This window comes from Metschnikowia bicuspidata (genome assembly GCF_001664035.1).
Source record: "Metschnikowia bicuspidata var. bicuspidata NRRL YB-4993 chromosome Unknown METBIscaffold_3, whole genome shotgun sequence".
NCBI lineage: Eukaryota > Fungi > Ascomycota > Pichiomycetes > Serinales > Metschnikowiaceae > Metschnikowia > Metschnikowia bicuspidata.
The window spans coordinates 2,402,712-2,426,565 of NW_017387733.1; the positions used below are offsets into that span (position 1 = coordinate 2,402,712).

Sequence of the window (23,854 nt, forward strand, 5' to 3'; positions counted from 1 at the left end):
GTCGGGCTCCTTGTGTGGCGCAACCGGCAAATTCGTAATTTTACTCCTCGCTAAACATTGATTTGTACTTAGGGCAAAAGTGACATGCGGTTGTATAGATGTTGAGTTGGTGCATGTTGTGGAGTAGGCTACGCAGAGAGCCAATATGAACGCGGTGCGTGTTACCATATTGACTTTCAGCCAATAACTTATCGCAAAGTGAGTTTTTGGGCTGCATTTGAGTAAGTGATGAGTGAGGTTCATATGGCATGGTTCTTTGACGGCATCAAAATTCATTCCATCTGCTCCTCGTAAACGCCGGGAACGTTCCACGATTTTATGTAGTTGACCATGGAAGAATGATTTTGCCTAACGACAGAACACAACGTTCGAACTTGAGGAATTAAAAGCAATGAAGAAAACGCTAGGCAGTTGTTATCAGAAACAGGAGTACTAACTATCTCAAACCGGTGATTTTATTATTTGGCTATAATTTTTTTCTCTCTCGTGATACATAGCCCCTCTTGAATCTGCGTATAGTACATGTAATAGTGTCCTCAGTTAAACACGGACGCTAATCCCAGATCTCTCCGTGTACAACCTAGGAGAAATGTTCATTGCCATCAACTCCTGGAACAACAACTTGGCCGCATACGGAATGTGGATTTGGTAAATGTTGGTCTTGTTCTTGCATGACCGACACTCAAATTGGTTTTTCTTCAAGTTGGCAATCACGGACATCAAACCACAGATTCCACAAACGTGCACTCTGAAAGCGTCGGACGCCTCCATCAATCTCTCCTTCAAGAAACCGGCCGCTCCATGAGCAATCATACAATCTCTTTCCATTTCTCCGAAACGCAAACCACCGTCTCTGGACCTACCTTCAACGGGCTGTCTAGTCAATACTTGCACTGGTCCTCTGGCTCTTGCATGAATCTTATCATCCACCATATGTCTCAATCTTTGATAGTATGTTGGACCAAAGAAAACCTGAGCCATCATCTTTTTACCAGTGTGGCCGTTGTACATGACTTCGAACCCTCTGGATTGATAGCCGTGTTCTCTCAACAACTTGGAGACCGCTTCTGCGGTCACATCCGTAAATGGAGATGCGTCACCTTCCAAACCAGATAAGGAGGAAACCTTGGATAATAAACACTCAATCAAATGCGCAACCGTCATACGAGATGGAATAGCATGTGGGTTGATAATCAAGTCAGGGACAATACCTTGTGCACTGAATGGCATATCTTCGTGTCTGTAAGTGACACCGATGGTACCCTTCTGACCATGCCTAGAAGCAAACTTGTCTCCAATTTGAGGAACCTTGGTAGTCCTCATTCTCACCTTCACGAATTTGGCTCCATCACCGTTGGTTGTCAACAAGACCTGATCAACAATACCCGACTCTGTGCTTCTCAAAGGAGTAGAAGCATCTCTCTTGGTGTGGTATTGCGTTCTTTGACCCAACTCTTCAGTGTCAGGAGGGATAGGCGTCGTCTTTCCGATAATGATATCCTCACCACTGACTCTAACACCAGGTGCGATCAAACCATCATCATCCAACTTTTCGTATGTTCCATGTTTCAATCTCAAGGTGTCAGATCTCGAAGGCTTTTCGAAGGTCTCCAAGGCTTTCATACCCTGTCTCTTCTCCAAATCCATGTATGATCTAAAGAACAACGATCTGAATAGACCTCTATCAATAGAGGACTGGTTCATGATCATGGAATCTTCTTGGTTGTAACCAGAGTAACAAGCAATGGCGACCACAGCATTTTGACCTGCAGGCAACTCACGGAACTTCAAGTGTTCCATGGCTCTTGTGGTAGCCAAAGGCTTTTGAGGGTAGTATAAAATATTGGCCATCGTATCCATTCTGACGGCATAATTTGTCAAGAACACACCCATGGCTTGCTTACCCATAGCCGATTGGTATGTGTTACGTGGGGACTGGTTATGATCGGGGAACGGAATGATGGAAGCAGCCACACCGAGAATCATGGAAGGATGAATCTCACAATGAGTGAAGGTGTGAGTGGAAGAGGTGTAAGTGGGCTTGATTCTCTTTGCAGGGTCAAGCTCCTGCTCTTCCAACTGAAGGTCATGCTGTTGTGTTTCCGACAAAGAGCTCTTAGAGGCCTCCAAGTCCTCCGGCGTCATTGCAATCATGATGGTTTCTTCCTCCTCTGCATCCACATATTCGACGACACCATCATTCACCAACGACGACCACGTGTATGCACTCGAGTCATCCTCGTCGTATTCGTCGTAAGCCGAGTTCAACAATTTGTGGACGTGCTCTTTCTGCAACATCAATTCACCCTTAGTCTCGGACTCGGGGTCGTCGTCCACGATGAACAACGGACGGTAAACACGGCCTGCATCAGTGAAGATCTTGAACTCCATTTCTCTGATGTCTCTGATGATAGAGACTTCAGGCGAGATGTCACCCTTTCTTCTTAATCTTCTCATTGTATCGACAAGCTGTGCGGGTTCTCTGTGGGTTCCGACCCAAACACCATTGACAAACACCCTCGTGCAGTCGGGTGCGTTGGAAGGCACGTAGTCCTCCAAGGGCTCCATGCCCCACTCCTCCAAGAAGTACAAGATGGGCTCGGACGAGGTGCCGACGGATATACACGTCATCAAGGACAAGTTCTTGACCAAGCCACAGGCCTGGCCCTCGGGGGTTTCTGCGGGGCACACGAGGCCCCAGTGGGTGTTGTGCAACTGTCTGGGCTTGGCGATTTTGCCGTCCCGGCCGATGGGGGTGTTTGTTCTTCTCAAGTGAGATAAGGTCGAAGAGTAGGTGTACCTGTTCAACACCTGGGAGACACCGGCACGCGCGCTCATGGCCTTCCGCTGCTCGCCCCAGTTACCAGTGGCCAAGGAGTAGCGCAAACCGTCGGTGATGGTTTGGGACTTGACGGCCAAGGTGAGGTTGAATTCCTTGTCGTTCTCCACACAGCGCTGCATATAGTTGTAGATGTCTCTGGTGAGCTTCTTGAACAAGATGCGGAACAAGGAGGCCAACAAGGGTCCGGCCAAGTCCAATCTCTTCTTTCCGAAGTGGTCTCTGTCGTCGGGCTCCTTTCTCTCCAAGGCGCAGAGCAACAACCTGTTGACCATGTAGCCCAAGAAGAAGGCCTTTCTGGACTCGAAGCCGGCCTCCTGGGTGATGTTGGGCAACATCTCCTTCTGCAAGATGTCCTTGGCGTACTGGATGCGCTTTTCCCTGCGGATGCCCAAGACGCCTCTTCTGCCGATGAAGTCGAGGGCCACCTCGCGCTCCTGGATGACGAAGCCCTCCTCCACGCAGGGCTTCAACATCTCCAACATCTGCCAGTCGTTGGCGTCGTAGCAGATGTGCTCCAAGATGTCGCCGTCCGGCACCACGCCGAGCGCGCGGAAAACAATGACGATGGGGATGTCCTCCTTGATGTACGGCAAGGTGGCCTTGATGGTCCTGCCGGTGGTGCCCTTGTCGTCGCGGCCGTAGAGCTTGATCTGCATGGACGAGATCAAGCGCGAGCCCTTCTCGAGCGCGGAGCGGATCTCGGCCACGTGCGAGATGGGCGACGGCGCGGCCTTCTTGAACACCTGCACGATGTTGGCGGCGGAGCGCTCCTGCGCAATGAGCACCTTCTCGGAGCCGTTGATGACGAAGTAGCCGCCCATGTCGTAGGGGCACTCCTTCAACTCGTAGAACTCGTGCTCGCCCAAGTCGCGCAACATGCAGAACTTGGAGCGGAGCATGATGGGCACCTTGCCCAAGAACACCTTCAGCTGCGCGTCCTCGCCGTCCACGTGCTCCTCCACCCACTCGAGCTCGTTGCCCTTGCGCACGCGGTCGTCCGACAAGAACTTCTTCTTGGACATGTCCACGTAGAGCGGCGAGCTGTAGGTCAAGTTGCGCAAGCGCGCCTCCTGCGGGAACATCGGGTGCGTGGTGCCGTCGCCCTCGGTCTGCGTGGGCTTGGAGATGTAGATCTTGCCGAACGTGATCTCGAACCGCTTGTTCTCGTACTGGTCCTCGGACGTGTGCTGCGCGGGCTGGTCGAGAATCAAGTGCGAGTCCTCCCACACCAACTCCTGGATGTTGGACTCGATGAACTCGTCGAACGAGTCCAACTGCTGCGACACCAAGCCCTTTTCCTGGAAGAAGGACGAGATCACCGTCCAGCAGTCTTCGGGCGTGATGCTGTTGGACTCTTCGTCCTCGTACAAGTACGCGTCGTCTGTAGGCTGGTCCTGCGACATGTGCGAGATGGGCTGCGGTACGATGTGTGCGGAGCGTGTCGGGCAGGAATACTGGGCCAGGCTACCTGGAAAAGACGGGTGCCCGCCGGGGCGCCGTGAGTTGCCTGGAGGCGAGCAGTGTTGTTTTTATGGGCGCGGCACGACCGCGCGACAAATTTTTCTCGCCCCGCGGCCTACTCCAGCTGGCGCGGGCCCGTCTTCTTCTGGCCTCCCTACCCCCACCAGCTTCTGACACCCGGCTTCCCCAGCACGCCCCCGAGCCCTCCACGCGCCGCGGCCCCCCCAGCACCGTTCCCGCCGCCGCCTTCCACCCGGACCCCTTTTTTTCCGCGTGTTTCCAGCCCCCTGGCCGATTTTAGCCCCCTGGCTGATCTTAGCCCCCGGCCGATTTTAGCTCCCGGCCGTTTTCTGCCCCGCCGCCACAAAAGCGCCGCCCGCCCGACCCGCCATGGACGCCTTCCGCTCCAGCGTGCTGCGGCTCGTCATTGCGCTGAGATCCATTCGCCACAAGCCCAAGGCCAGCGCGTACCCGAAGGTCAACGTCCAGGACGTGGTGCTTGACCGGCCGCGCTACGGCTTCCGCAAGGTCTTGCCGCCGCTCCTCTCGCAGTCCGTGCAGAACGAGGTGTTCCCCGCCGAGGCCATCCGCGCCAAGTACCTAGCCGCCGGCAAGCCGGTGCCGCTCAAGTTCCACAACAAGAGCGACGCCATCGCGCGGCGAAACTACGACCTCTACAAGGAGCTGGTGGCCCTGGGCCTCCCCCACTTCCGCGTGGGCGAGAAGAAGGTGTACTTGCCCAAGGCCCGCGTGTGCTTGTTGCGCCCCAACGCCAAGCACACGCCGTACCAGGCCAAGTTCCTCGTGCCGCGCAACTTCAACAAGATGGACTTGCGGGACTACTTGTGGCACGTGTACGGCTTGCGTGCGCTCAACGTGACCGTGCAGTTGTTGCACGCGCGCTTCATGCGCAACCCCAGCGACCTGGCCCGCTACCGCGGGCCGCAGTACAAGAAGATGACCATAGACATGGAGGAGCCGTTCGTGTGGCCCGCGTTGCCGGACGGCTTGGAGACCGGCGCGCGCCAGACCATGGCCGACCAGATGTCCGTGACCAAGATGTTGATGCCCGTCGGGTCCGAGAAGAACTTGGTCAACGACAGCTTCGACGGCTTGTACGCCAAGCCGCAGTTGCCGGACATCTTCGTCAGCAAGAAGATGCAGAAGGCCTTGCGCCCCGCCGTGGCCCTGGCGCTCGACACCGCGCAGGCCCAGAGCGACCGCGCCAAGGTCGCCCACCTCCTCAACATCTAGGCCCCGCGCGCGCTGCTCGCGGCCCATGTACATATGTCCTCCGGCCCGACCTCTAGACCCGCGGGCTCCGCCGGCACCGCCTAGGATGGGACTGGGTTTGAATTCAGCTTATATAGGTTCCATAAAGACTCCGCACCCCACTGCCGGGAAACGTCGATGCCACGCGCTACCAGAACCACGGCTGCCGGTGCTGCGGCGCCTGGCCCGCCGACGCCGCCGGGGGCTCCGCCTGGCCCGCGGCACGCTGTCTCGCCGCAGGCTCCTCGGTGCCGCCAGGCCGATCTACCACGTCATAGTCGGAGATATCCTCCAAGGCCGCGGTCTTGGCTTCGGGCCCGGCCCTGCCCCGGCCCGGCCAGGAGAACCCCGTATACCCAGCTATCGTCTCCGCGTACCCGGCCGACGGTTGCAGCGCGCCGCGCGCAAGAGCCCAGAACCCGGCCCGCTGCGCCAACGGAAGCACCACCAGCCCACTGATATACGCCAAGAGCGGCTCTGCGCTGAGCTGGCTCAACAAGCCCGCGTGCTTGTCGAAAAAGGGCCTTAAGTATCTGAAATACACCAACCCGCAGCCCTGGCTGGAAAAGTCGGCCCACTCTTGCTGGACATCGTTGAACGACATCACCTGCGAGCTCTTGAGCCTGGCACTGCTCACCATGATGGGCGCTACGAGCCAGAGGGAGAACATACAGCGGACGATCGAGTAAAGAGGGAGCCATGCGAGATGTAGCACGGTTTCGGCCGCACGCACGGTGGCGTTCACTATCCAGTATATCAACCACATTTGCACGCTGAGCAAGCGGTAGTTCAAGGTGTCCTCCTCGATCTGCGCCTCGGCAGCCGTGGCTTTTCTCAATATGGTGCCCAACGGGATCGACACGCCTTTGACCGTGAACGTTGTGGCACCGGTCTTTGTGGCGAGGCGTGAGTAGCTGTCGTATGCCTTGAATGAGGCAATGACTGGATAGACGGACCCAATAAGTAAGCTAGAATCTGTTAGTAGACGCCGCGCAGGAAAACAATGCGTTCTGAAGCTGGGGACCACTGTCATGGCCCAGAACCGCAGCATGTTGGACCTCTCCTTCGGGTCTCCCTTTAGCATAGCACATACTTGAAGATGCCAAACATCTCTGCAAATTTAGTAGCACGTCCTAGAGTTCACTTTCCAATGGAGCAGCTCAGAGCTTTTTCGGCACGGGAGACAAGTGTTTGTTGATGTGTCTGGCTTTTTGATGTAGGCTTTTGAGTACACCGATAAGTAGGTAATAAAGAGCTTGCATGTGAGTGACCACGATAAGGACGTCTGCTCGATAGACAGGACCAGCGGCGCACGTGACGACGCGCGCATGATCACTGTGGACAAGGGCTCGACCTCCTCTGGTGGCTCTAGATAAGCCATTCCCAGGCAAAATGCACCTGGAGCACTGGCGAAAAATACAGTATTATTGCCTGGAAAACTCACCTTGCAACTGCACTTTCAAGTCCACCAAATCGGCCCCGACTCCTCTTCCTTGTCTCCCAGCGAGCTCCTATTGTGGGTCGTTTGTCATGCTTAATTTACACTCAGCCCTTCTCCCTTGGCTGCTTTCGCCGTGTACTCTTTACCTCTTGTTCGTTGTGTCTTCAATTTTTCTTCCATTCTTTGATCTTTTTTTTCTGGCATTTTTGGTCTTTTTCTCCCAATGCAACTTTCAATCTCATCAAAGCATGGCGCGAGCCTTCCGCCTTACCACCTGTAAAATCACAATTAAATTGCTCATGTGCCGCGCCCGCGTTTCGGGCCGAGGCATCTTCTCGAACTGCCGGATTTTGCCTGATGCGGCAGATCTTTGACCCTCTAACCATAACAGAATGCCTCATCATTACCAATTTGATGTCACAATGACTTGCGCCGGGTGCTCCAATGCTGTGCTGAAGGCATTGGGCAGATTGCAGGGCGTCACTGAGTCGAAAGTCGATTTGGCTTCGCAGACCGTGGATGTGACCACCGAAGATTCGCTCGACTACGAGACCGTTTTGGGGGCCATCTCCAAAACCGGCAAGAAAGTCAACGGCGGCAAAACCATTAGTTAGATCTTGTGCTCATAGACTCCCTCAGCTGTTCCTCACGTCAATGATTTCGTCGAGACAGTTCTGCCGCAAGTCGCTTGGAATAAACACGCTTTTGATCACGCCCACTAATTCCTCGGTGGAAAAATCGTACAACTCGCCCTGGTAGAAATACTCCATGATGCTTTTCAAGTGATTGTTGATGAGAAACTTTGTTTGCATGATCTTGTTTGTAGTTGCAAGCACGGCAATGTCCTCGCCGAACTTGGCTAACACGCCGGCCTCCATTAGCTGTAGGTTCTCCAAATACCGGGTAAACTCTTCAGACCGGTATTCAGTGATTTCATCACATCGCAAAATCTTCTGCAATACAATGTTGTTGACGAGGTTGAGCACTTGCAAGACGAACAGTTTGAGCTCGTGGGAGTTGGTGTACTGCAACTGGCTATTAGTCAATCCCTCAAGCATAGTTCCAAGTTGAGAAATGCTATCAAAACTGCTTTCGCTTCCCAAATTGTCATCCTCACGTTCACAGTCCATCAGGCCTGGCTTCATCAAAACCTTAGAGACATCGTTTGAGAAGCTCTGGCGAAAAAGGCGCCACTCCGTCTCAATGCATTCTCTTAAATACAGCGTTTGGCCTTCTACGCTTCTCAAATCATTCAACACCAAGAACAGTTGTGATACAGGAGGATACGAGATGAGGGCTAGAGAAATAATTGTGTCAGCAAGAATTCTTGGGTCAGCACCTCCGGTTTCCTCTTCAAAGCTCGCAAGCAATCGGGAGAGCTTCTCGGGTATAGCACTCACAACAAACGTGTGCGTTTCAATGTGACTCTGGGGATTCGGTGTAATATTTGTCTCTTGTGAAGAAGTCTTTGGCTGTGTTCTAGGTTCAGGGGCTGATTGAGGCAAGCTTGAAGCTGTCTCAGATTGTTCGGCACCATCATCGCTCCAGCCGTCATCCCAGTTTTCATCCCACGCATCACTTTTCACCGAGGCACCCGTCGCCTTCTCAAGCTCTTCCTCGTCGTCTGAGCCCCAATTGTCATCCCACTCTAATTCCTCGGATACGTTGTCCGTAGACAAAGCATTCAAAGGTTCAGAGTTTTTTCGTGGAATTGGTTCATGTGGGACTGATATTGGGGTCTGGATCTCAATCTGTTGTGTGACGATTCTCTGATTTTGTAAGTCTTCGTCAAAGTGCAGGTCCGTGAAGACGGATCTCAATTCGTCAATGTATTTGTCAGTAATCCAGTTGAGGTGGAGATCTTTTAATGTCTCATGAATGTCACTATGAGCCATGAATATGTTTCTGAGAGGAACATTCCATCCAGAGGTTGATAAGAGCTCGAGTGTCAGCATGAGTTCCGGTGTGAGTCTTTCACCATGTTCGGTGAAGGAGCGGATGTTTCTTGAGATAACGTCTGCCAAGCTGTTGGATATCTTTGTGGAAAAAGAGTTCTTGAACGACTGGAGGTTGGTCGTGTTGATGAAACGGACAAAGCACTGGAGAGAATGAAGAAACGAGTCCATGGAAAACTGAGATAAGGAATCAATCAAGGACATTTCCAAAGTCTGCGTTTCGCTTTCCGAATGCGAAAGTTGAAGAGTGCAATGTTCTGAAATCAATGGCTCCAAAATGAGTCTGGCCCAATCTGATTTGAGCGAGTTCAATATCTCCGGTACCTCTCCGGGAGGATTCAAGGTGTCAAACTTACTGGCTGCATCGACAAATTCCTCGAATCCCAAAGATGTATTTGAGTCGCCTATTTTGCGATGCACAGTAAAAATGGGACCTGGGCTTTCGGGTATGAACCTGTGAAAGATATGAACCAAGGTTGCGCTAAAATCATGTAAATATCTCTCGTATTCTACCTTCATTGAGGCAGCGATGGTCAAATTCGATTGCGACAATTTCGACACCTTTCCATGGAGTTTTTCCAAATTTGCAATGATGCTGAGGAGATCTTCTCGATCGCAAGAGGTGTCGTCGCCGGAAACAGAATCTAGGGCCACTTCGATCTCCCTTAATAAGTTCTTGACAACCCATAATTCGTTGAGCTGACCACTGGCTAGCTCAATGTCCTTGAGTTTTGCATTCAAATCGTAAATGGTTGAAGGATGCATATCTTTTTCGTTTTTTGAAGGTGTCTTGGCATCAGGAAGTACCAAGGCTGGATCGTTGGCCAAGTCCAGCACACATATTCCACTTACCAAGTCAGCAATCGCTTCTTCCACATGCGCGAGCTCGCTCTCCTTGTTAGCCAACTCGACGGTAAAAGACATTTCGGAAATTTGCAAAGAAACAGGTCAATTTGGGGTTTACTGCTACTATAATCTGTGAGACAACAGATGTATATATGGGACCGTTCAGACTACGCGCACATCTCCACGCGCATTCTTGTGAGCACATGGGTGTTAATATTACGAAATAAAATGCTATGCTATTCTAGACCCGAGACGTGAATTGCAATGACTATTAGTTTATGCAGCTATCCAGAAAACGGACTAAATCAAATCCTCACTGACGTCGTCGTCAATGTATTCATCGTCCTTGTTCATTCTGTAGACAGTCATGGCTATGCTGGCCATATTCAAGATGCTCATGAACCACGCTGGCACAGGCAAGGCATACAACTCAATCACATTGAAGGCCAAGTCAAGGATGTTTCCCAAAAGCTCGATCTTCAACATTGTCTTGTCAAACTTCAAGTCCTTGAGCACCTTTTCGTACCTGCGAAAAATGTTACTCTCCTCATTTCTTGAGCCTTGCTCCAACAATTTCGAGTTGGCATTGCTTTTCAAGATTGCCAACTCACTGGCAACTTTGCGTTCTTTCCTACGCACATTGAGAAGTTGCGAGATGGTTTTTCGGATCAAAAACACTAGGATGAGCACCCAGATCCGGTTTGTGTGGTTCAATACATGAACGAGGCTCTTGGGGAACATCGGCATTTTCGAGAGGAGATGGAGGTTGTCAAGGATACTTGCAATTGCTTCTAGCACGGCAATAAGTGTGGTTTCGATGTACTTGAAACTCCAGGACTGGTTCTTTTGGCGGAGAGGGACTCTGTTTTCCTTTTTCTGGAGACTTTTCTGCGGAGGCTGAAATTTCTGGAATATGGTGGGATAAAGTGGGGTTGGCAAAGTGGGCGGACCGGGCTTTTCTTGTCTCTGCTGTGGTTTCTGGAGGTCCCGAAGCTTCAAGAAAGCAGCGTATTTTTCCTCGGTGACCGTACGATTACCTTTGTTGAACTCCAGCTCGATGATCTTGATGAGGTCATTGACCACTTCTGTTTGGCCTCGTGCACTATGCAGAGGGACGCTGGATAATTGTGACGTTGCTGTCTTTTGCGGTTCTGTGACGGTTGTAGTTGATGCTGCCATTATAGTGTGAGGAGAGGTGACCTGCTGAATGGCTCAGAACGCTTCCCCACCATGGGCCTGTCTGCGTACAGGTTCACGCCCCAGGGCCGCGGCCCCGGCGAATCTATGATATGATGCTGGAAGGTTGATGTGCAATAAACCTCAACGGGCGAGCTGGAAAGATTTGAGAAGAAACGAGTGCATGCGAGCGGCTGCTTTCGACTTCTTTTTCCTTGACTGGTTGGTCTCTCGAAGATCACTCTGAATGAGCCAGTCGTGTCACGTGACACTCGCCCGACGCACGGTGCATAATAAAGTGTGTCATTCCGGTATTCTCCATGGTTAGTGGGACATTCCTCGTGATGGCATGAGATCTCAGTGGAAGCTTGGGGTCTCTATCGTAATTTGGGATTTCCGTCGAAGCTTGGGGTCTCTGTCGTAATTTGAATTTTTGCCGAAGCTTGGAGTCCCCATAGTAGCTTGGAGATTCTATGATATCTTCATGTTCTTTGCAGTGACATCAAATGTTCCATGAAGCGTATGCGGCATCAATCACTTGCAAACAGGAGGCACGGCATGCTCCGTACTCGCGCTCGATAACCTCAGCCAGCAAATGCCTTCATGATCACCCTCAGAAGATATTCCACTTTTCGTTCGCCAGAAACATGGTTCACCTGGTTGACATCAAGACTCCGTAGCACGTGGTTCAGCACCAGCACGATGTTCAAGTCGCTGCTGAACACAATCTCGTCTCGCCCACATAAAAGGACATAGTTTGCCCCAATCTGCCGTATTTCGACTGGTGCCACTGTGAATTTATGAAGCACCGAGTTGAGCTCGCGCAGCCACTGGGCGCGGACCTGCTCGGGTTCAGGGTGCCCATTCGGGGTTCTGGAGGAGTGCTCCAATTCGGTCTTCATCCGCAGAAGTGTATTCTGGAGTTCTTCCGTGTGCCTGTTCATCTGCGCGGCCTTTTCCAAAAGTGCCTGTTCCTGTTGTTGGAGGTCATGGAACATTACTTGATCTTGCTTCAAATCGGTCTCGGCGATGCGGATCGCCTCATCTGGACGCACATCTTGAGAATCGATCATCTTATTTAAATCAAACAACATCTTGTAGCTCTCGTTTTCCGGGAGGCTGACTAGAGCATGGAACTCCTTTTCCAACGCAGCCAACTCTGCGCTTGCCGATTCCGCCTCTTTTCTGCGTGTCTGCAATCTCTGGTTGATGGATATCACGTCTTCTGCGACAGACTCGCTCAACGCAACTCGTTCCGCAAGCTCTTTTTTGAGCTGCTTCAATTCCGCCTTGGCACTTGTATTTTCCCCGGCGACCGCATCCACGTTTTTCTGGCTCACGCTCTCGGCATGTTCTGAAAACAAAACCGCTACAAACTTGTCACGTGTGTCCTGTTCCAAATACTGGAACTTGAGCTTGGAGCAGAACCTCTTCAACGAGGCAATATCGCCTTTGATCAAGCTCGGGTCTGAGGGCTTGAGGGCAGATGTGGCCACCTTCGCCCTGTACGTGTCTTCTGCTAGTTCGACTGAAAACATTCCTTTCTCCTCGTTCATTGTTGTTTGGGGTTGTCTGCGAACTGTAGGTGAACCGCGACTCATAGACCACCATTAGGACTTTCGCGTTGTTTACGTTTCTGGGGATCAGATCCATGGAATATTTCCTGACTCATAGAACTTCCTCTTCTTTCCCGTTCTCTGACATCTCACTACGTATTTGCTATCCCTCGATCATTCTCGCAGTCTAATAGCGGTATCTACTTCATGTCCCTGCAGCTCAGATAGCATCAGAATGGTTGCATACAGCAATTTGAAAATATGATGTCTATACTTTATATTCAGGTTTATGAAATGTGCGCTGCAATCATCTAGGCACCAGCATCCTTGAACTTGTTGAGCTGGGCGCTAAGCAAATCGGGCACCTCCACAGACTCGTGCTCATCAACATTCTTGATGTTCTTGATCTTGTCCTTCTCTTCCTGGTCTTTCTTCTCGCTGGGGGTCATAACAAAGTCATTGAAATTGATCTTCGAAGACACTCTGCTTGCAGAGCCCTCCTCCTCCGTGGCTGTCTCGTTCCACTCGGCCAACTCCATGGCGTGCTCTCTCTCAATGGCAAACTTGACTGCCTCCAACACGTTGTCACAAAGATGCTTTGGCTTGTACTTTGGCACTGTGCCCTCTTGATACACACCCGTCTTGACAAGGATTGAGAACCAAGAGTCGTCGTGCGAGTTGGCAAATCTAATGTCCGACTCAGGCGTGTCACCCACAAAGTAAACGGTAGACGCGGGTGGCATCTGCAATGTGATCTTGTCTTGCACGGACAACTCACCCAACTTCTCGATGATCTTACCGTCGTTTTCTTCGTACTCGTCCTCATAATTTCCAGCCTCCAATTTCGCCTGGTTGATGAACTCTTCGCCATCCTCACCAATCAAAATATCGGCGTCGCCGGCGTTGGGGTCATTCACGCTCAATTTCTTCAAGTGCTCGTCCAACATTCCTTTTCTCCACTTGCTCAAGATCTTGTTGGCAAACTTAAAAGTACCAGCTTGTGGTTTACCAAATCTGTGAACCTTCAATTCGTGACCTGTGTGCTCCTTGTACAACGCTGCAATAGACACCTGCAAGGCACCCATGCCGTATCTGTTCAACTTGTAATTAGTGGCCCAAATAAAGTCCGAGTGGGCGAAATAAATCTCTGGGCCCTCGTCGTATGTTTTGGATTCTGTGCCCATGACACCATTCTTCGATAAAAGCAACTCCAAGATGATCTGCTGGTCAGCAGCCCAATTTCTCGAGTCGGCAAACACCAAAATGGCGTCGATGGTGGTCTTGGAAAAATCCACATCGTGTCTGCAGCACTGCGTCTCTTCTTCGGTCAAATCGTGATACGGAGACACGGCAGGGTTCCACTTCAAGATATCCAATGGGGTAAACACGTTTTTGAATCCGTAGGACTCGGCCACGTGTCTGCAGACATTCCCCACTCCACCAACAACCAATACGTTTTCGTACACAGGGACCAAGTCTCTCATTGGCGTGTGCCCCTGGATGATCTGCTCAATCTTGATTTCTGTCTGCAATCTCTTAGACAAGTCCTCGGCCCTGACTTTTTCGGGCTTTCCACCACCATTGGTAACGTAAATTGATGGCACCTTGATGTTGTATTTGTTCTCTCCATTCAACATCTTGATGGCATCGACGGCCTGGGGAATGGTGTTGGGGCCTCTCAAAATCACACCGTCAATGTCAAAACAGAACGCATATGATGCGACACGGGGATGGTCAATGACAGACTTCTTTTTCCTCTTGATGATGGACGAGTTTCTCGACAATTTGGCCAACGAGTCAACCTTTTTTAAGTTCGCATGAGAACCTTGTTTGCTCAATGACGTGGAAGACGACAATTTGGTCAAACCGTTCTGCCATTGATTCAAGTCGGACAACGATAACGAAGACACTCTGTGTTTTCTTGTTGCGGGCGTCAAGTCGTCAATACCATCGTTATTGAGGTATGATTGGAATTGAGGCGATTCTTTTTTCTCAGTGGACATTGCGAGGTAAGAGCAGCAAAGGGACCTTTTAGTTTAATAGGGGTTATCAAAAACGAAGCAAGCTTCTTTTGATAAGATGTGAGGGGTAAGGAGTGGTGTGTTTCTCTCTGTGTAAAGTTCAATTCCTTTTGAGAAAAGAATTGATAAAAAATGTGATATTTATGGGGTGGGGAATAATAGGTCACCCGAGCTTCTTGGGGATCTGGCTTGGTATATATATGGGGAACCCCAGGCTTGTGGTGGTGCTAGAACATACCATGCACGCTGCGTACCGTTGTGTGCAGGCCTGCATGTGCAATGGATCAACCGCACGGTATGTTCGAGGCATTTGGGGGGTGTGGCAAGAGAACAGCAATCGAGCTTGCGAATTCTCGCGTGTTCCCGCGCAAGCCTGCACCATGGATAGACGCTAAACATCCAATTTCTGGCGCCAATAAAACTTTGCTGGTTTGTCGTATGGCTCCCGCTATGTCTTGATTGTTTATTAGTAAAATGCTCTGAGTACACCGCCCGTATCGTGAGTGCAATGTAGTCTTCACCGGACAGTCAGGCAATGCATTGGTCATTCCTTCGCTCCTGGCAGCACGCAAGTGGTCGCCCTATTTTGCAATATATATGCTCTGGCGCCGCAGCGCCCAAACGGCACTACCCACGCAGCGCGGGGGCTGGTATACGACGAGTCACATACAAATGGTGACGTAGCTTTTGCGCTGGGCGAGCATTTGTTTGCTCCATTTCAAAATACGCCTGGTCCTGCGCACACCAAAACCGGAGTCCCGTACTCTATTCTTCCTGGGGCCTGGGGGTGCAACGGCCCGTGGGTGAAAAAATCTGGAGCATAACGAGAAGCATCACTGGCAAGCTTGGAGGCATTCTCAAATGTGCAAATATTCGTAATTGGCTTTGAGCGCGGGGCACGGGAAGCTTATTCACGATGATGTCCAGCGTGGGTTCGAAGTTGCGCGACAGATCACGTCATACAGCATCTGAGAGCCCCCAGGCCTTCCCTGTACCACAGCCCATACAGTTGGTTAAGCAATCTTTGCATTGCTGTGAACTGGCATACGACGATGGCTTGAAAATCCATGCGGCAGTGGTGCTTTTCCGGAAGCGGAAATATTATTTGCTGCCACTGTTGCTCACCATCTTCTTTACTGTATATATTAAGCACTAAGATACTTGAATGGCAGTGCCTTATGGAGCAGTAGCTTTCTAAAACATTAGGGATCATCGTAGTAGTAACCATTCCAGCCGCATCTCATTGCAACCGGATCAAGAACCCGCAATCCCCAAGAACATGACTTCTCTGTTGCAACATCGGCGTTGTGAACCCAGGAGTGGTGGCCCTAGGTGCGGGTCCGTGTGCTCGGTTCGCAGCGCCCCTGCCTTCCTGTCTAGTTGGCTTGCATGGGGCCGTGATCCCAATACATGGTCTAGTCGCGTTAGTACATACACTTGTCCCTCGAAAAGCCTCAAATCCATGGAAATAGCACCATGGAAAATGAGACACCGGCAATGGACTGTATGGAGGACCAGAACGTTCTGATCGACCGTTTGGAGGATGAATTCATTGACCACCCATCCATCAATGCAGGCACAAACCAGTTCTCAGACGAGTCCTTTCAACAGAAGTTGAATGAGAGAGCCAACCAGATTTACCAAGGTGGCGACTGGGCATCATCTGATCCAAGCAACCCGCACCCAAGCAAACGCTCAAACACGACATCTTACCAATTCTTGTACACCAAACCCAACTTGCTTTATGAATACTCCGACCTGGGCGAACTCGCGCAGGAATTGGATCAGTGGTTTGTGACTTCTGACTTCGGCGTTATTGGCTTGACCGCGTTGAAAAAGGCTCAGCCTTTGGTTCCTGATCTAGACATACCGCTAAGCGTTGCATCTATAGACCTATGGCAACAGTCTCCGTGGCTTGATCTGTTAACCTATTCTGCACTTGGAGAATACGGCGATGTTACAAAGGAGCGGACCCAGCTCGAGATGATAGCCTCTAATTGCCTTTTGATCTTGCGTCTGAAAACTTTTCCCATCATCGCAGAACTACTAGGTCGGACCTTAAGTGAGATTCTAGCCATAGGCCGAGAAATACCGGCCAAATCTTTCTCCAGGAGGTTCTCTTCGAACTACTTGAAGTTGATGACTATCTTTTACTTTCTCGTCAACGTTGCTCTCAAGTCAGGGGAGACCTTTGACCGGGAACTAGGCATTTTGAATGAAGTTGACTTGCTTACAAAGATTGTTCAACTTTGTGAAACGTGGAAGATCTATCCAAATCCCCAGATCCGCATACGTAACTGTCTTTTGCTACAATGGAAACTCTTGCTTATGGAATTGGGAGGCTCACAACTCATATCACTGACCGATGAGTACCTTGTAAAGAAGTTCGATGTGAAAAACAGAGATCGAAAGAACAAAGAGAACAAAAACTTGACATGCACCCCAGTCGAATATTTCACTTTTGAGGAAGATTTTCAGGATAAATATCCCATGAAAAAAGACTCTCATGACAACTTGTCGCCCGGTGTGGACTCCAACGATCATAACTTGAGTGAACTTACAACTTTGCTTCTGGATCTGCTCTCTCTCGCACAAGAAAAGGAGATTTTCATGGCATACAAGCAGTATTCTAACTCACTGTTAAATCTGATAGATATTCCAAGAACCAATAAGCTGCATTCAATATACGGCGCACTTCCAGGAAACACGATTCACATAGCTACTCCTGTTCCCTCGCCCCCTACAACCCCTTCGGAGTTCATGTCGGGGGGTGAGAAAGTAAGGAAATTATATCATGTGAATCAAGGACTACCTTTTGTTTATCCTTACGAGGATAGTCTTAAAGTTCCAACGGCAATAAGCGAAGCTTCTAGATTGTTTGAAGAAGGCGTTTATGAAAGCTACCTGACGAAACGTTTATCCCGTGAACGCGATATTTACTTACTCGAAGAGAGAGGTGGTAATATCGGTAATTCCAAGGTAATTGACAACGATTTCCCGCCTGCAAATTCCGGGAAATCGGTGGATGCATATGAATCTGTTTTGCGTTCTTTGAACCGAACAGAAATTTACTATAAGCGAATATTGAGGCATTTGCGTGGGTTCGTTGATGTCTTGGTCAATGTGGTAAAGACAAGCAAGGTTGAGGTCAGTTTAAGAGACCTCGAAAAAGAGTTAGATCCTGAAACATCTTTCACAGAGCGATTTGGTGGTGAGGATAGTACCAACAAAAAAATATTTGGTATGATATATCATCAATTAGATGTACTTCGAGCGAAAGAGACTACATTGAAGGCTGTGTCGTCGATTTTAATTTTGACCCTACGCTGGTTCAAATTAAGCCATCCACTAAAGGCCTACTATTTCAGCTCTTTGCTTTTCGATGCCCGATTTTTAGATGTTTTTGTTGATTTCTTGGCTGACAGCTTTAACAATTCTGCATTACAGAACTTTGCGACAGAAAACAAGGGTATGCCAGTTTATGACATTTTATCCTCCCAAAACAGACTCCTTAATCCGGCAATCAATTTGCCACAACTTAGTTTTTTCAAGGAATGCCTGGGAGAGCGTGCCCTCGACGATCGAAAATATATTTTGGTCAACAAAACACCAATTGGGAAGCTACCTCACAAGCTTGACAGCACAAACAAGAGCATCGTGGACATCACAGACTTCAATCGTGATTTTTGTTTCATCTTGGCAAACTTGTTAAATGTTACACAGAAGGTTCTCATCAAGAATATTCTGCAAAGAGTTCTCGCCTTTAACGAGGCCAAACCTACTGAATGGCTCAAAATAATCCTTCTCAACTATGTCAATGAAGATCTTCGCAAACCAATACTCAAGATTTTCAAAAAAATTACACCATACCAAGGGCGTAAGTGGAGGACGCTCAATATGGATGTGATTTCCCTTATTTACTTGCACATGAAGCTCTCGTTGAAGGATAACTGGCTTAGTGGTAAAGATTTGGAAAACGAATTGAAAGACTCGCTCGATCAAGAAATTTCCTTGAGGTCATTTTTGCAGTTCTACAATGTAAAATACTATCCTCACGAAATGCGCTCTTTGGGATACGACTCAAAGCATGACGATGTCGGGGAATATAATTTGTGATGCCCTAGTCACAGTCTGCAAAAGCACGAAAATACCGAGAGGGAACGCTATCTGGCTGCAATACATTGAAGCGAAAGCAGAATCCATATGGGCTGGCAACGACGTCGCGGATGGATGTGCGACAAATTGAGAACACGGCTCGACCGAAAACATACCATTGATTCTACAATTCCACTATCAGAAAAGTCAGAATTAATTTATATAAGTGTAATGCGAAATCTCTTTTCACCGGAATCATCGATATTCGAATCGCCTGTGCTTGCAGCCTGGGCCGGTATTGGCGCACTCTGGACAAACTCGTGGTCGTGCAAAGCACCAATAAAATTTTCGAGTCTTTGCTACAGGTGTAGAGCGACACAGGCTGCGTCGGTTCTCACTCCATATAGCAACTAACAAAAATGGTTAAATTGACTCAAGTCGACGACGAGACCGCCACAAACTTCGAGAAAACGGCTCCAGCTCCTGGCGCCAACAACTACAGCGACTCAGATTCCGAATCTGACTCTGACTACGAGGACGACTTTGACCTCGAGAATGAGACCCTCTATGATAGGATCGTCGCTTTGAAAGATGTCGTACCACCCACCCAGAGAACACAGATCGCCAGCGCCGTTGAGAGCGTCAAAAGCGTTGCCACATGTGCATTCAGCAAAGGTGGCTCTTTGTTGTGGGGTGTAACTTCGTCGATTTTGTTGTTAGGTGTGCCGTTGTCTTTGGCCATCTTAGCTGAGACTCAATTACAAGAAATGGAGAAGGAGATGTCGTTGCAGCAATCCGCCCAGGAAGTGTTGGCCCCAGGGTCTGAGAGTGCATTCAACGGTGAGAAGGCCTCTGCCTAAAGGATATAGAGACATTGCGCTCAAGGATGATTTGTATCATGTAATGATTATCAGTTGCTGGGCATTTCCAGGCAACGAGATCTCACGTATTTCATGACTTGTACATATATGAATAGAGGGAAGTCCCACTTGTTGAAAGATGATGATTCTATTTGGATATCGAGGCTATGAACCAAACCTTGTAGAGGTCGTCCACCATTGATTGTGTACGCATGTGAAGAGAGCCTTGTTTGGCTTCGTGGGGTGCTGCTCAAACCTTTTTGTGCTTGATGGTCAAGGCGTATATATCCAAGTACGACGTGATTTCCATGATGACTTCAGCAACGAACATGCCATGGATACCTAAGGTAACACCTGCACCGGTCCAAATGACTGCAGAAAGGGTGTGGTATCTGTCGTAGCCATTGACAGAAATTAAATACTTGGCGATCACCAACTGGATAAGTGGTATCGCCATGGGCACTTGTCTATGGGGGAAATTCTGAATTGTCAAGTGTGCCACGATAATGCGCCCAACACAGAATGCTATACTGGACCCGATGGAGATCACAAGAGGAAATCCAAAAGTAGTGACGATTTCGGGGAATGCACATAAAAGAACAAAAATCGATGCGTAATAAACAAAGAAGGGGATCAAGCCTTTGTAAGCGTTGGAAATGCTCCTCTTCACTTCTGTACGAGCAACATTGGTGTTGGACTTGTAGTAATTTGCCACATTTTTCATGGTGGACGAGATATTAAAGTACACTTGAACCAAACCAAACACAGACGAGATCATGGTTGTGTTTATGTTGTATATGCCCAAGTCAAGCCCCAAGGAGGTCAAGTTCAATGTAAAGAGATCGTACTTCCAGATTCCAGGGCCAAGAATTCCCGTCAAGATAAATAAAGTGCAGAGAATCAAAATCCCTTCCACTGGGCCACTGAACAGCGACAAGTAGAGCGTGTGCGTGTGGTATTCTTCCCACGTAGAGGTGTAGAAGTTGCATACAGCCGCCAACTGTGCAATGAATAATAAGTACCCATAGCCCAATTGGAACACGGACGCAAAAATGAAGCAGCTAAGCGAGGTGTTTATAGCATCTATGGAATGATCAAAGAGCTCACCCAATGGTCCGCTTTGGCCCGTTCTTCTAGCATGGCATCCGTCACAGCCGTCGAATGTCTGATACATGAAGAGACCAAACGCATAAAAAAAGTAACACCAGCGTGGAGAGTCCGTGTTCAAGTATGGGTCGTAGTAGAAGACACACAATAGATTTGCAAGCACAAAAAAAAACCCGAGAAGTGTTATGACATTGGGAGCCATGCTCATTGGGAAGACTTTAACAAACGAATTCCACCATCTTTTCAAGACATAGCGTGACACAAGAGAATGATCCTCGGATGAGTATTTGTAAAGCTTCAAGTTTTGAAGTTTATCCTTCGGAATGAAAATGCCCATTTTGGCCGCAAAGAGATACTTGTGAGTTCTCGAGTACAGTAGACGCTCAGTTTGCCTGGTAGTATTGTGAATTGAACAAAAAATGATTGCGCACGTGATCGCAACTGCCGCGTGCATTCAAAATGTTAATTGAGCTGGCCTCTATATCATAAACGCAACTGTTCAACACTGCAGTTTACCATGTCATTGAAAGAGTGGAAAGATGGTCAGTAAGTATGTGACTTCAAACTCTACAGAATGTTCCACAGGCTGTCACGTTTGAGTTTAATCATTGAATTTTTTTAAGGGTTTATTGTCCAATGAATTGTAAAATTGTGAGCATCGAAGGTTTTAGGCTGAAAATAAGAGGACAAGCATTTAACTACCGCCCTTCAAAATATGATACGCATTTTACAATGTTGTGAGATGAAGCAAAAGAAAGGCAAAACCATTTTCCATTTGAGCAACCATCAATTATCAGCCTTTCATCTGAGGCTTCCCACTTCATATTGAAATAGATATTTCGAGCTGAACAGATTGTGTCATCTCTGAAGTTTATCAAACGAGCCGCGCTGCGCGGTTTCTGCATATGGTATAAGAAGCGCGCCAACTTCAATGGAGGTATATATAACCTTCGCTTACGTTTGATCTATTGACATCCCCTCCACAAACTCTAGCAGATTTCTTTGATACCTCTGACCATAGCATCAATTATTTGAACTGTTATTATTCATTGCATACCCTTTCTTCCATCAAGTTCGCGTTTTACATTGCAATGAATTCGTTGGATCAAGTGGTCAATTTGAAGGTAAGGATTACAAACCTTCTAGATGAGTCGATCTCGGGCACTATTCATGCATTTTCACTAAAACAAAGAGTCTTAGCACTCAAACTTACACCTACACAGGCGGGTAAGTCCACACCATCTTTGCAGCCCGTGAATGACCTGTACAAGATCATGAACACTTCCTTCATAAAATCTATCACAGTGCTTCCACCGTTCCCAAAAAAACACCAACGTTCACTTGACCAACCAGCGCATGTTCCTAAACTTAATGTGGCCAAGCTCGAAGAAGCTTTAAACCAGATGCTATCCAAAGCGAACCAGACTATGCCCAAACATTCACCCCAGCCAAGTCCTGTGCCGACGGGCATCAAGAAGAGCGAGTCTCCAGCTTCAAAAGTTTACGCGAAACTTTTGGTGAAATTAGGCAAAGAGAACGTCCAGTGGCAAGGAAATGATTCGATTTTATTGTTCAAGGAGGTGGCGGTTTCCAAGCCCTACGCGCTCAGTAGAATCAGCAATTCCAAACGGACACAGTCTTCCAAATATCTCGAAAAAGCAAAGACAGCTTTAAGAGAGATATGGTTGGCCGACGACAACTCTACCAAAGGCGGCTAAGCCACTAGCTAAATATTGCATCAATAAATATAAGTCATCAAAAAGAAGAAGATCCTTAACTCAAGGCCTTTTTTTTTGCGAACAGGGCGAACCGTAGAGTAATCTCATGATTTGGGGAAGTGATAGACCCACAGGATCTCGATCCTGTCGAAAAGCTTGAAGTTTGAATTAACTTTAAAGCCGCGAGTACCATCAAACAGTTCCCACGGCAAGACTAGACGCTTTGCAGTGATGTATGAAGCACCTTGATGAGGAAGAGGTCTCTTCGAATCACCCAACGTCTCGAAAAATAAGTTAAACCACGCGTATGCAATACAAAACTGTCTTTCAAAAGAGATCTTGATGTCCTTCATATGGGCAGTGATTGGAATATTCATTGGTACGTCCAAGAAAGATGTGTTTGCGCTAATATGAGGTAGCCCCAAACTTTGCGTACGCAAGAGCTCCTCTTCCAATCCGTTTCCCTTTTCGGTATATGTGAGGATCTTAAACTTGCTAAGAACAAGAAGCAGCGTAGGTCTGATAACAGTGATTTTGGTGATTACAGACCGACTAATATCGAATGGAACGCTACCATGGGAGTCGAATTCTTGATAGTTCTTGATCATATTGTCGGAGAGCAGGAGATAAGTCTTCCAGTAAGAGAGATATCGGACCTGACTGTATATCAGTACACCAGGGCCAAAATACTTTCTCATGCGTCTTCTGGTGAACATAGCAATCGCCTCGTCTACGGACATGTATATTCCTTTCAACTTGGCCTCGTACATCAAAAGCGCACAGCAAACTGTCCCTGACCTCCCCTTTCCCTCACGGCAATGTATCAAGGCAACATTTCTAGGCGATAATTGGAAGAAGTCGCTAATCTCACGGGTAATTGAAATTAAAAATGTTACACTCGGAGGCTGTTGATCTGGAAAGGGATAATAGGACCAATATTCTGCAGGTATGTCGTTGACAGAGTACCCGGAACCTTCTCCCCGTAAGTTCCAAATATGCCAATGGGCCTGGTCGCCTGACCGGTATCGATTGAGGTGGGACACCACTCTGTCTACAGGTGAGCGAAATATATTCGACACGAAGTTGTCTGACGGCCCAGCCGCCACAATAATCCTTGGGGTGACATATGAAAGATCAAGAAAATCCTCAGCATCATAATAGCCTTTTTTGGGCACAGACACCAAAGCTCGGATTATGTTCTCTGGATTCATGATTTGGGTGCAAACAGTTTTAGGCGAGGCAAAAATTGGCAAGAACACAGTGAGAAAATGTTACGTGCACACCAAAATGAGGAATCTGAAATCCAGTTCATAGACGTGTTATTTTTGTTCAACGGATAAGTTAAAAGTATGTACAAAAAGACCTTATGATCTTTTGCGGGGAAGGCATAGATATTGTGTGAATTTTGGCATGATCGCCGTTTTGTTCCTGGTCCGCAGGTCTGCTATATTCAAGATGGATCAGAGTCTGTGAATTCACACTTTGATACGAGTTCCTTTCACCT

At 48.6% G+C, this 23,854-nt stretch overlaps 14 protein-coding genes across 14 annotated transcripts; 6 read left to right on the plus strand and 8 right to left on the minus strand.

Annotated features, from left to right (window-relative positions):
• Positions 1 to 431: 431 nt before the first annotated feature.
• On the minus strand, positions 432 to 4,328 carry METBIDRAFT_32161 (DNA-directed RNA polymerase II subunit RPB2). Its single transcript, XM_018855993.1, has one exon. It carries the CDS (start codon positions 4,243 to 4,245, stop codon positions 541 to 543), a length of 3,705 nt encoding a protein of 1,234 aa, XP_018712197.1. The 5' UTR covers positions 4,246 to 4,328; the 3' UTR covers positions 432 to 540.
• Positions 4,329 to 4,693: 365 nt separating this feature from the next.
• Positions 4,694 to 5,557, plus strand: MRP20 (mitochondrial 54S ribosomal protein uL23m; the record flags this gene model as incomplete). Its single annotated transcript, XM_018857465.1, has 1 exon — positions 4,694 to 5,557. One exon carries the CDS (start codon positions 4,694 to 4,696, stop codon positions 5,555 to 5,557), a length of 864 nt encoding a protein of 287 aa, XP_018712198.1.
• Positions 5,558 to 5,640: 83 nt separating this feature from the next.
• METBIDRAFT_190765 (uncharacterized protein) lies at positions 5,641 to 6,826 on the minus strand. Its single transcript, XM_018854841.1, has 2 exons — positions 6,669 to 6,826; positions 5,641 to 6,543 (listed from the first exon to the last, which is right to left on the minus strand). The coding sequence occupies exons 1-2, from the start codon at positions 6,683 to 6,685 to the stop codon at positions 5,724 to 5,726; spliced, it is 837 nt and encodes a 278-aa protein (XP_018712199.1). The 5' UTR covers positions 6,686 to 6,826; the 3' UTR covers positions 5,641 to 5,723.
• METBIDRAFT_190779 (uncharacterized protein) lies at positions 6,814 to 7,521 on the plus strand. Its single transcript, XM_018854842.1, has one exon. The coding sequence runs from the start codon at positions 6,968 to 6,970 to the stop codon at positions 7,388 to 7,390; it is 423 nt and encodes a 140-aa protein (XP_018712200.1). The 5' UTR covers positions 6,814 to 6,967; the 3' UTR covers positions 7,391 to 7,521.
• ATX1 (copper metallochaperone) lies at positions 7,228 to 7,919 on the plus strand. The gene has a single exon (XM_018855994.1). It carries the CDS (start codon positions 7,439 to 7,441, stop codon positions 7,628 to 7,630), a length of 192 nt encoding a protein of 63 aa, XP_018712201.1. The 5' UTR covers positions 7,228 to 7,438; the 3' UTR covers positions 7,631 to 7,919.
• DSL1 (Dsl1p) lies at positions 7,530 to 9,952 on the minus strand. The gene has a single exon (XM_018855995.1). It carries the CDS (start codon positions 9,893 to 9,895, stop codon positions 7,652 to 7,654), a length of 2,244 nt encoding a protein of 747 aa, XP_018712202.1. The 5' UTR covers positions 9,896 to 9,952; the 3' UTR covers positions 7,530 to 7,651.
• Positions 9,953 to 10,117: 165 nt separating this feature from the next.
• METBIDRAFT_41006 (uncharacterized protein) lies at positions 10,118 to 10,996 on the minus strand (the record flags this gene model as incomplete). The annotated part of the gene is made up of 1 exon (XM_018857342.1): positions 10,118 to 10,996. The coding sequence occupies one exon, from the start codon at positions 10,994 to 10,996 to the stop codon at positions 10,118 to 10,120; it is 879 nt and encodes a 292-aa protein (XP_018712203.1).
• Positions 10,997 to 11,286: 290 nt separating this feature from the next.
• Positions 11,287 to 12,727, minus strand: METBIDRAFT_190743 (uncharacterized protein). Its single transcript, XM_018854840.1, has one exon. It carries the CDS (start codon positions 12,592 to 12,594, stop codon positions 11,578 to 11,580), a length of 1,017 nt encoding a protein of 338 aa, XP_018712204.1. The 5' UTR covers positions 12,595 to 12,727; the 3' UTR covers positions 11,287 to 11,577.
• METBIDRAFT_190742 (uncharacterized protein) lies at positions 12,728 to 14,703 on the minus strand. The gene has a single exon (XM_018854839.1). The coding sequence runs from the start codon at positions 14,550 to 14,552 to the stop codon at positions 12,861 to 12,863; it is 1,692 nt and encodes a 563-aa protein (XP_018712205.1). The 5' UTR covers positions 14,553 to 14,703; the 3' UTR covers positions 12,728 to 12,860.
• Positions 14,704 to 15,985: 1,282 nt separating this feature from the next.
• METBIDRAFT_32170 (uncharacterized protein) lies at positions 15,986 to 18,837 on the plus strand. Its single transcript, XM_018855996.1, has one exon. It carries the CDS (start codon positions 16,047 to 16,049, stop codon positions 18,684 to 18,686), a length of 2,640 nt encoding a protein of 879 aa, XP_018712206.1. The 5' UTR covers positions 15,986 to 16,046; the 3' UTR covers positions 18,687 to 18,837.
• Positions 18,838 to 19,084: 247 nt separating this feature from the next.
• On the plus strand, positions 19,085 to 19,525 carry TOM22 (Tom22p; the record flags this gene model as incomplete). The annotated part of the gene is made up of 1 exon (XM_018858902.1): positions 19,085 to 19,525. The coding sequence occupies one exon, from the start codon at positions 19,085 to 19,087 to the stop codon at positions 19,523 to 19,525; it is 441 nt and encodes a 146-aa protein (XP_018712207.1).
• A 250-nt stretch (positions 19,526 to 19,775) lies between these two features.
• METBIDRAFT_41947 (bifunctional diacylglycerol cholinephosphotransferase/ethanolaminephosphotransferase) lies at positions 19,776 to 20,969 on the minus strand (the record flags this gene model as incomplete). Its single annotated transcript, XM_018857468.1, has 1 exon — positions 19,776 to 20,969. The coding sequence occupies one exon, from the start codon at positions 20,967 to 20,969 to the stop codon at positions 19,776 to 19,778; it is 1,194 nt and encodes a 397-aa protein (XP_018712208.1).
• Positions 20,970 to 21,717: 748 nt separating this feature from the next.
• Positions 21,718 to 22,350, plus strand: METBIDRAFT_41588 (uncharacterized protein; the record flags this gene model as incomplete). Its single annotated transcript, XM_018857430.1, has 1 exon — positions 21,718 to 22,350. A coding segment is annotated over one exon (633 nt), but the record flags the coding sequence as incomplete, so codon positions are not given.
• Positions 22,351 to 22,454: 104 nt separating this feature from the next.
• TEP1 (putative phosphatidylinositol-3,4,5-trisphosphate 3-phosphatase) lies at positions 22,455 to 23,561 on the minus strand (the record flags this gene model as incomplete). The annotated part of the gene is made up of 1 exon (XM_018857469.1): positions 22,455 to 23,561. One exon carries the CDS (start codon positions 23,559 to 23,561, stop codon positions 22,455 to 22,457), a length of 1,107 nt encoding a protein of 368 aa, XP_018712210.1.
• Positions 23,562 to 23,854: the final 293 nt, after the last annotated feature.